Below are 11,321 nucleotides of genomic sequence, written 5' to 3'. Positions count from 1 at the left end.
TAGGAGGAGGAAGGCTGACATTTCGGGCCTAGACCCTTCATCAGAAAAGGCCCGAAACGTCAGCCTTCCTGCTCCTATGATGCTGCTTGGCCTGCTGTGTTCATCCAGCTCTACACCTTGTTGTCTCGGATTCTCCAGCATCTGCAGTTCCTACTATCATCTGTATGACTGTTGGGGAAAGGACTGCAGATTTCCTTCCCTAAAGTAAATAAGTGAATCAGATTTGTTTTTGAGTTCCTGAAAATTGGTGATAAATATTGTGGCTCATGTTTATGGGTCTAAATAAACCAGCTCAAACTTCAATTAGATTTCAACCAACGTTACAATTTGACATTCTTTATGCAAACATGGCAGAACTTTCCACCTGATAGTACATTGCATCTACAACCCCATAATCAGTTATTACACCCAATGCTGCAACTATTAGACCGCAGAATATTCCAAAGTGTCTTATTTTTTAAAACGCCAGCTGAAACCCTTGATTAAATTGCACCACTTAAAAATCTGAAGTCATTCAATTTATAACCCGTGTGCAATTCTTAGTGAGATAATTGACTGCAATTAATTCCTGATAATTTGTTATGTAATGCATAAATCAATGCTGAACTTTCGATCTGATTACCTGCCTGTAAATCACTTGTTGGTTACATCTCAATCTCAAATTAACTCTTTAATTTTGGTCTAAAGTTAAATCTTTCATTTTGGTCCAGAATTAAATATCTTGCATTTTGGTCTGAAATTAATTATTTCAATCCATTCTGATGTTAACACTTTCTGTCCAACATTAACTCTTTAAATTGAATCTGAAATTAATTCTTTCATTTCGGTCTAAAATTATCTTTTTCAACTCAGTATGAAATTAACTTTTACAATTCGATCTGAAATTACCTCTTGCATTTTGATCTAAAATCAACTCTTCCATTTCGGTCAAACATTAACTTTTTCATTTCGGCCTAATATTATCTCTTTCATTTCAGTCTAAAATTAACTCTTGCGTTGCTATTGTGGAATATGTAATTGCCCAGAAAACTTCAGTTATCATCCAGCCTGGATTTTTCTCATTGATACTTCTAATTATTGATCACTATTATTTAATACCCGCACACAGGTACTGAGACACTTACACATCCCCTTTCCATCTGGATTCCCAGACGCCGACCACACACAACACGCATGTGTGCGCGTGCACACACACACACACACACACACACACAGGCCCTGATAGATCCCAGACAATAATATACTGCTGACTAGTTGCTATTTAGGGGGTTAGTTAGCTCAGATGCCTGGGCAACTGGTTTGTGATGCATAATGATGCCAACACTGTGGGTTCAATTTCTGCACTAGCTGAAGTTTCTACGAGAACAAAATAAAATAAAGCATCAGTTCTGAGGAAGGGTCACCGGACCCGAAACGTTAACTCTGTTTTCTCCTTCGCAGATGCTGCCAGACCTGCTGAGCTTTTCCAGCAACTTTGTTTTTGTTCAAAATAAAAGAAAGAACTGGATATCTGAATCAAACAAATATAGAAAGTGCCGAAGGAACTCAGGAGGTCTGGCAGTATCTGTGAAAAGAAAACAGAATTCACATTTGAGGTCCAGTGACCCATCCACCTTAGAAGCACTTACTGCCTTACTGTCCTTCACCTAAGATATGGTAAACCTCTCTTTTTCTCTCTTTAACAACAGAGCACCCACATGGGAGTATGGTGACTTGAATGGATTTCAACTACTGGTCCACTTTAAAGTATCACATTTTTTAAAATTTATGCGTTAGATTAGATTCTACTCTAAGTATACATAAACACTCAGGATATGTTATACTAGAAATAATATCTGGAATATCTGAGGATGAATATTTATACTGTAACACTGTCTTTTCTATCTATGCTATGATAAACATTTTAATATATTAGTTTTAGGGACATGGTTGTCAGTAGCGAGACCAGCATTGACTATGTGTTGCTAATTTCAATGACCATCTTGCTCTGTCGTTTCAGAGGATAATTAAAATTCTGTCACATTGAATTGGATCTGAACTTAGGTAAGGACTGAAGATGTGTCTTCCCTGGAGATTTTTAAAATATATTAATAACGCAATAACCTTTGACAGTTTATTGATGCTTTGTAGCCACTATTATTGAGACAATAAATTTAGGCCATTCAGCCCTTTAATTCTTCGCCACCATTTAATGAGATCATTATGATGGCACCAAGATTGGTGGCAAAGTGGAGAGTGAAGAAGGTTATCTAAGATTACAGAGAGATCAGGATCAACTGGGTTGATGGGCTGAAGAGTGGCAAATAGAGATTAATTTGGATAAATGCAAGGCCTTGCATTTTGGTAAAACAAACAAGGATAAGACTTATACAATTAAAAGTCGGGCCTTGGGCAGTGTTGTAGAACAGAAAGACCTAAGGCTTCAGGTTCATAATTCATTGAAGTTTGCATCATGTATGTAAAGGGTGGTTAAGAAGATATTTAACATGCTTGCCTTCATTGCTCAGAACTTTGAGTATAGGAGTCGGGACATTATGTTGAGGTTCTACAGGACGTTGGTGAGGACTTTTCTGGAATAATGTGTCCAGGTCTGATCTCCCTGTTATAGGAAGGTTATTATTAAGCTGGAGGGGGTTCAGAAGAGATTTACCTGGATGTTGCCAGGAATGGAGGATTTGAGTTATAAGGAGTGTTGGATAGTCTGGGACTCTTTTCACTGGGGTGTAGCAGGTAGAGAAGTAGCTTTATAGAGGTTTACTAAATAATGAGGGGTATAGAGAAGGTGAATGGTGGATGTCTTTTCCCTAGGGTGGGGGATTTCAAAACTAGGGGGCATATTCTTAACATGAGAGGAGAAAGATTGGTAGAAGACATGAGGGGCATTTTTTATGACGAAGAGAATGGTTTGTGTGTGGAATGAGCTTCCAAAGAAAATGGTGGACACAGGTAAAGTTACAACATTTAAAAGGCATTTAGTTAAGTACATGAATAAGAAATGTTTGGAGGGATATGGGCCAAATGCAGGTGGGACTAGTTTGGGAACGTGGTCGGCGTGGACTGGTTGGAGCGGAGGGCCTGTTTCTGTGTTGTATGACTTTGTGACTCCATTTAATTGTGAAATTTACTGTGGTGGGATTTTGAATCCATGTCTCAAGACCTTTCGATTTTGTGCCTGGATTTCGAATCCAGTTGCATTGGTTGTATGCCAGACTCCTCCACTTATGGAATCATAGAATTTTACAGTATAGAAGGGAGGCCATTTGGCCCAGCGTGTTTGTGCTAGCTCCCGGTAAAGCTACCCAGCCCGACCTCCATAGCCCCCTTACTTCAACATTTGCAAGTACATATCCAGCTGCCTTTTGAAACCTCCTGTAGAATCTGCCTCCATCAATCTCCCAGGCAGTGCATTCCAAATCCCAACAACTCTCTGAGTAAAGAAGTTTCTCCTAATCTCACTGCTAACTCTCTTGCTGGCAATCTTGAAAATGTAATCCCGAGCCACTGACATAACAAACTCCCATCTTGGGATGAGATGACAGCCTGTAACTTGCTACTTGTGCCTTTTGTCTTCATTCCAACATGGAATTAACACTTGGATGATTGTTACATATAAAGATCCCAGATGCCATTCACTTCCAGATACCTGTGACTCCATTTTGTTGCCCAGCTCCTCATTTAGATACCTGAGTAGAATTCATACAATCCTCACAGTGTGGAAGCAGGCCATTTGGCCCATCAAGTCCACACCGACTCTCCAAAGAGCATGCCACCCAATTCCTGTAACCCCACATTCATCAAAGCTAATCCACCGAGCCTGCACAACTTTGGACTGTGGGAGGAAACCCGCACAGACACGGGGAGAATGCGCAAACTCCACACAGATGGTCACCTGAAGGTGGAATCGAACCCAGGTCCCTGGCACTGTGAGGCAGTAGTGCTAACCACTGAGCCACCATGATTCACGATTAGCTCAGTGCTTAGATTCTGGCATGCGATTAAAGTTTGGGTCTCTAACCCCCATCTAAACTCATCGTTTTCATTCTGCAATTTGTCTTCTGGATAACAATTTCAAACAGAAGTAGGCCCCCTTGAGCCTATTTAACCATTCAATAATATTATGCCTGATCTGTTGCCTCACACCAAAGACTTACTTTTGGCCCAATTCCCTTAATACATTTGCTGAACTAAAAAATGATCGATCTCAGATTTAAAACTAACAAGTGATCTAGCATCCACTGCCATTTGTGGAAAAGAGATCCACACTTCCACAACCCTTTGTGTGTATAAGTGTTTCCTAACATCTCTCCTGAATGCGCTGACCCTCATTCTCAGACTATGCCTTGATTCCAAAAGCTCCAACGAATGGAAATAGTTTATCTTTATCTAGCTTGCTAATATCTTGAAGACTTCGATCAGATCACACCTTAACCTTCAAGATTCTAGAGAAAGCAGACCTCATTTATATAATCTTTCCTCCTAACATAACCCTTTAAGTCCAGGCATCATTCTTGTAAACCTATGTTGCACTCCCTCCAAGGTCAATCTCTCATTCCTGAGGTGTGGTGCCCAGATCAGCTCCAAGTGGGGTGTAACTGCAGCATAACATCTGTATCCTTATACTCCAATCCTCTTGATATAACTTACTCAAAATGTAATTTTTCCTCCCACACTATGGTCAATGCCCTTTATTGGTCCCAATGTGTAACTTATTCCTGCATACATTGTTCAATTATATAGTAACCCTACTTCCGAACTGAACTGTCGTCTTCAATTCATCTGCATATGGACTCCTTGACTGATTTTCAGTCTGTCTCATACCTTTCATTTGTTATTATTCCTTGTATTAGCATCATTCACCCAACAATTTGATTCCATTCAATCTAGGAAAGTCAGCCACATTACATGTAAGGATTCCCAAAACACATGACTGCTCGGAATCTCTATGTGAACTAGATTGGAAATCCTAAATGCTTTCAGTTTTCCATTCATTCTGGTGTATCAGATACTCTTAATGCAAATCAGGTGAAGCCTCGATTAGATTCCAGTGTATCTCACACAACACATGCTATTCTATAAATTTCATCCCACTGACCTTTTGATTAGTTTCCCTCCCATCATTAAGTCTTGGTACAAGTAAAAATAAATGAAAACCATGTCTGGAAATTCTGTTCCTTGTCAAATTCTCTGGTTTTCTATTATTCCAAAAATACCATGACTGGGGATCGATTATTCTATCCAAAAAACACATGCATTTCTCCTGTAGTTTCTAGCATTTAATTTGCTCCTCTTATCCAACATTGTACAAATATTCCCCAATTTTATTCCAGCCTCTAATGTAAATGTACTCTCTTCCTTACCCGTATGTATAATCCTCTGGTAGGGGATAAGGGATATGCTTGCTGGGGAGGAGAAATAAGACACGCAGCACATGGACAATGCTCATTGAGCTGATGAACAGGAAAATGGATCTCACTGAGAAACCAGCCTGGTAAAAAACCTAGGGAATATGAGGGAAAGGGAGTAAAACAAGAGAAGGCAGTTAAGGCCTGACTCCACCATGTCAATGTTCCCATCCTACATTTCAGGACTCCTCCCATCTCTCTCTCTTTCCCTTGTGACCCGTCACCAAGCACAGCATCATGTTCTTTCTCTTTATTCATCTTGACAACGTGTACCCACTGTACCTCTCACTTCAATCCAATGTCTTCCCCAACTCTCTGACCGCCAACCCCACCCCATCTCATTCTTTTGTCCTTCCCTTGCTCCTCTCATCTCTCCGTACTTATTTATCGTTCTCTCTTCCCCACCTCTGCCCCCATCTTTCTCCCACCTGCTTACCTCCTTACCCTTCTGTAATGCGCCATCTCTACCCGGCCTTCCTCGTCTTCCATTTCTCTCCATTTCAACCCTATGTGCCTCTCTCTCACTCAGAATGTATGTACCCTATATGTTTTACCTCTCATACTGTCCTGGTGTATAACTTTGCAGCCGCCATCTCTATGTCACTTTCTCCCTCACTATGTCCAGCTCTCTTCCTGTCTCCTCTCCCCACCCTGAAACTGATTCCACTCTCTTTCTCTCTGCACCCTAAATCTTCATTCCTAATTTCCCCCTTCTCCTTCAGATGGAGAGCCGTGGGTCATCCTTCCAATAGGCTGAGACTGCTTCGATTCAGTAAATCAGATGCTAGCACAGCAAGCCCTTGTGTTGCTCTGTACCACTCAGACCTACTTATAGAGATATTCAGCATGGAAACAGAGCCTTTCAGTCCAACCCATCCATGCTGATCATTTATCCTCAACTAATCTAGCCCCTTTTGTTTATTTATTCATTTTCTGGAATGTGAGTGTCACTGGCTGGCCAGCATTTATTGTCCTGTCCCCAGTTGCCTCCTTGAGAAGGTGGTGGTGAGCTGCCTTCTTGAACCACTGCAGTCCACCTGCTGTGGGTTGACCCACAATGCTCTTAGGGAGGGAATCCCAAGATTTTGACCCAGCGACAGTGAAGGAACGGCGATATATTTCCAAGTCAGGATGGTGAGTGCCTTGGAGGGGAACCTGCAGGGGGTGGTGTTCTAACGTATCTGTTGCACTTGTCTCTCGGGATGGAAGTGGTCGTGGATTTGGAAGGTACTGTCTGAGGATCTTTGGTGAATGGCACACACTGCTGCTACTGAGCTTCAGTGGTGGAGGGAGTGGGATGCTTGTGGATGTGGTGCCAATGAAGCGGGGGCTGCTTTGTCCTGGATGGTGTTGATCTTCTTGAGTGTTGTTTCTGCATCCATCCAGGGGCAAGTGGGAAGTATTCCATCCCACTGCTGACTTGTGCCTTGTAGATGGTGGGACAGGCTTTGGGGGGAGTCAGGAGGGGAGTTACTCGCTGCAGGATTCCCAGTCTCTGACCTGCTCTTGTAGCCGCTGTGTTTATGTGGTGGGTCCAGTTGAGTTTCTGATCAATGATAACTCCCAGGATGTTGATAGTGATGGTAACACCATTGAATGTCAAGGGATGGTGGTTAGATCGTCTTTTGTTGGTAACGGTCATTGCCTGGCATTTGTGTGGTGCAAATGATACTTGCCACTTGTCAGCCCAAGTCTGGATATTGTCCAGATCTTGTTGTATTTGGACACGGACTGCTTCAGTATCTGAGGAGTCACAAGTGGTGCTGAACATTGTGCAATCATTGGCGAACATCTCCACCTGCGATAGGGTTAGGGTTAGGGTTAGAGTTAGGGTTAGGGTAACCTCTGACCTTATGATGGAGGGAAGGTCATTGGTGAAGCAGTTGAAGATGGTTGGGCCGAGGACACTACCCTGTGGAAATCCTGCAGAGATGTCCTGGAGTTGAGATGACTGACCTCCAACGACCACGACCATCTTCCTATGTGTCAGGTATGACTCCAACCACCGGAGAGTTTGCCCCCGATACCCATTGATTCCAGTTTTGCTAGGGATCCATGATGCCACACTCGGTTGAATGCAGCCTTGATGTAAAGGGCTGTCACTCTCACCTCACCTCTGGAATTGAGCTCTTTTTTCCATGTTTGAACCAAGGCTGGAATGAGGTCAGGAGCTGAGTGGCCCTGGCGGAACTCAAACTGGGCGTCACTGAGCAGATTATTGCTGAGCAGGCACTGCTTGATAGCGCTGTTACTGACACCTTCCATCACTTTACTGATGATCGAGAGTAGACTGATGGGGCAGTAATTGGCCGGGTTGGTTTCTCCTACTTTTATGCACAGGATATACTTAGGCAAGTTTACACATTGTCAGGTAGATACCAGTCTTGTAACTGTACTGGAACAGCTGGCTAAGGGAGTTGCAAGTTCTAGAGCACAAGTACTAAATCTAGTCGCATTTGCCAGCATTTGGCCCATATCCCTCTAAACCCTTCCTATTCAAGTACCCATCCAGATGCCTTTTAAACGTTGTCATTGCACCAGCCTCCAGCACTTCCTCTGGCAGCTCATTCCATACACGCACCATCCTCTGTGTGAAAAATTTACCCCTCAGGTCCATTTTAAATTTTTCCCTTCTCACCTTAAACCTGTGCCCTCTAGTTTTGGACTCCCCTACCCTGGGAAAAAAGACCTTGTCTATTCATCCTATCCATGCCCCTTATGATTTTACAAATCTCCATTATGTCACCCCTCAGCCTCCGACATTCTAGGCAAAATAGCCCCAGCCTATCGCTCAAACCCTCCAACCCCGTCAACATCCTTGTTAATCTTTTCTGCACCATTTCAAGTTTAACAACATCTTAAACACTTCAGAAGAAAAATTCTGATTACTGTTTCAATCATCATCCCTCTGCCATTAGCTCGTGCTCATATGACTCACTTTAACGAGTAGAAATGAACAGGATGAGGAAGCAAAGGCTCCGTTGTACAAAGTGATCACTGTGGACCGTCGATCTCCAAACAAGTTTCCAACCTGGGAATCGGACACAATTACAACAATTAGTGGAGGGATGGACTTGCCTCTATCTGTATGTCTCCCACCTTCTGTGGCCCACAGAGAGCAGGAGGGCTGCAGACGCCCCTCCCATCCTACATTATTTGCAGAGTTAGAATGATATGACACCCAGTAAAACACAACAAGTGAGATTAAAACAGAGGCTCTTCCATCCCATTCAACTTCCTATGAACGACAGGATAAAGAACGATCAGTGGAAGAAAATAGAAGCCTTTGGCAAGATAACTGGAATCCTAATTTTTATTTTTTGGTTGACCGAATGGGCAGAAAATTGGCGGACAGTATAGAATGTGGAATAACGTGAGGTCATGCAGTTTGGCAGGAGAACAGAGGAGTGGATTATTATTTAAAATGAAGGAGGACTACTGACAGCTATAGAACAAAGGCAGTATTGTCCATGAAACAGGAAAAGTTTCAGTGTGTCATAGGGACTTGCCCATGGATCACGAAAAGGTTCAGCATGTCTTAGGGAAGGCAAATGGAATGTCGGCCATTATTTCGAAGAGAATGGAGTATAAAATATAGGTAGGTATTACTAAAACTACGCAATGCGCTCATTAGACTACAGCCGGATTTGTGAACCATTTTAGTCCCCTTATCTAAACAAAGATATCCTGGCATGGGGGAGTCTACAGAATTGTCTCTAGGTTGGTCCTAAGTATGGAGTCTTATGAGAAGAGTTTGAGTAGATTGGGCCTGTACTTATCTGATTTGATTTATTATTGTCGCATGTACCAAAATACAGTGAAAAGTATTGTTTTGCGTGTGATTCAGGCAAATTATACCTTATATAAGTGCATGAGCGCAATAGAGCAGAATGCAAAATACAGTGTTACAGCTACAGAGAAGGTGTAGAGAAAGATCAACTTGAATATATGAGAGGTGCATTCAAAACAGCGGGGAAGAAACTGCTCTTAAATCTGTTGGTACGTGTTTTCAAACTTTTGTATCTTTTGCTTGATGGAAGAGAGTGGAACAGAGAATAACCAGGGGTATGAAGGGACTTTGATTATGTTGGCTACTTTCCCAAGGCAGTGTGAAGTATAGATGGAGTCAATGAATGGAAGAAAAACAGAAGTTGCTGGAAAAGCTCAGCAAGTCTGGAAGCATCTGTGAAGAAGAAAAAGATCAGAGTTAGCATTTCGGGTCCGGTGCCCCTTCCTCAGAACTGGAAGGAAGGCTGGTTTATGTAATAGACATTGTTGGAGTTCAGAAAAATGAGATGCAACCTTGTTGATAAATACAAGATTCTAATGGGAGCTGAGAGGGGAGATGTGGAAAAGTTGTTTCCCCTTGTGGGAGAGTGTAGGATCAGAATAAAGGGTTGCACATTTATGATAGAGATGAGGAGGAATTTATTCTCTCAGTGAGCAGTGAATCTGTGGAGTTCTTTATCTTGATGAGTTTTCTATGAATTTGGGGCATTGACTATACTCAAGGCTGAGGGTATACTTGGGAGGGAGGTAGAGAATGGTAGTCACTGAGTGGTTACAGAGACCTGCAGCCGATGGGTGAGGACAGTGACAGATAGATAAACATCATATGCCATGACAGCAATAGCTACAAGCAGCAACAATGTTAGTGGGCCACAGATTCAGAAACTTAAATGCCCCCACCCCCACTGATAGTTCAGTGTTGTCATGGATTGTGTGAACTAGATGACTGTCCTGAAGGCTCCCACTTTCTCCCCATTCAGAGCAGCAATAGGTGCAACAGACTGATGGCTCAGTGGTTAGCACTGCTGCCTCACGACGTGAGGGACCCAGGTTCAATTCCACTCTTGGGCGACTGTCTGTGTGGAATTTGCACATTCTCCCCCTGTCTGTGGGTTTTCTCCAGGTGTTGTAGTTTCCTCCCATAGTTCAGAGATGTTCAGGTGGATTGGCCATGCTTAAAATAAAATGCTCCGTAGTGTCCAGGAATGTAGAGATTAGGTAAGTTTGCTATGATAAAAGCCCCTTGTGGGGTGAGCCTGAGTGGGACAATCAGTGCAGACTCGATGGGCCGAATGACCTCTTTCTGCACTGTTATTCCAGGAGTATCTTCAAAAATACCCTTCCCAGGGTGCTTTGTCCATCAGTATGGTCCCTCTTTCCTTGTTACCCTATTGTCCATCCTAAGGCAGGTCAGCCCTCTCCCGATACTGGTACTCTGACAGTGAGTCACCCCTGCACTGTCCTGCCTCCTACACAGCAGCACAGACACTGCAATCCATCACCAGTGCTCCCTCACTGCACGTTAGGTTCTGTTCCATGCGATTAAACACTACCTGCATGTTGGAGATGTAGAAGGTCCCACCTCCCACTGCGATTAAGCAGGCTGCAGGGAACAGCAACACAGAGGATGCTGCGAAGAGAGATGAGAGGACCGCATGAAAAAACAAAACGACATCTTTCACCACCTCATTGAAACAAGACCCTTCAGGACAAGGACAACGTTTTATTTCAATTACCCGCACTGCAGTCACCTCGAAAGCAGTATCGGAAACTTCCTCACGGATAGCAGGGACATCTTTCCTCCACGGGGCCAGCTTCTTATTACTCCCATTTAGTTGCCCTTGAGAAGGTGGTAGATGTAACAAGGCCAGCCGGCTGGACTTCATAGAATATGAGTTCCCTGATTGGGGCTATTAACCTGCTCCAATCAGGGAGCCCTGGCTGACAGTTAAAAAGCATCAGAGATGGCCTTAGAGGTATTATCGATGGAATGTTAATCCTTAGACCCATGTAATGTTCTGGGGAACTCAGCTTCGAATCCCGCCATGGCAGATGGTGGAATTTGAATTCAATAAAAACTCGGAATGAAGAGTCTAATGATGACCATGAATCCATTGTCAATTGTTGGGA

At 43.1% G+C, this 11,321-nt stretch overlaps 1 protein-coding gene across 1 annotated transcript in view; it reads right to left on the bottom strand.

Moving 5' to 3' along the window:
• Nucleotides 1-11,321, bottom strand: part of LOC109919665 (equilibrative nucleobase transporter 1-like) — a 40,074-nt gene that overhangs the window by 24,604 nt on the left and 4,149 nt on the right. Inside the window, exons 4-6 of the mRNA XM_020519693.2 lie at nt 10,745-10,821; nt 8,341-8,433; nt 5,358-5,497 (exon numbers count right to left, since the gene is read on the bottom strand). Of these exons, the coding sequence (XP_020375282.1) occupies nt 5,358-5,497; nt 8,341-8,433; nt 10,745-10,821 (310 nt within the window). The remainder of the gene's footprint in view (nt 1-5,357; nt 5,498-8,340; nt 8,434-10,744; nt 10,822-11,321) is intronic.

Source organism: Rhincodon typus, chromosome 48 (assembly GCF_021869965.1).
Source record: "Rhincodon typus isolate 14 chromosome 48, sRhiTyp1.1, whole genome shotgun sequence".
In the NCBI taxonomy this organism is placed as follows: Eukaryota; Metazoa; Chordata; class Chondrichthyes; order Orectolobiformes; family Rhincodontidae; genus Rhincodon; species Rhincodon typus.
Note: the sequence above shows the minus strand (reverse complement) of the source record. Positions and strands in the feature narration are given on the sequence as shown.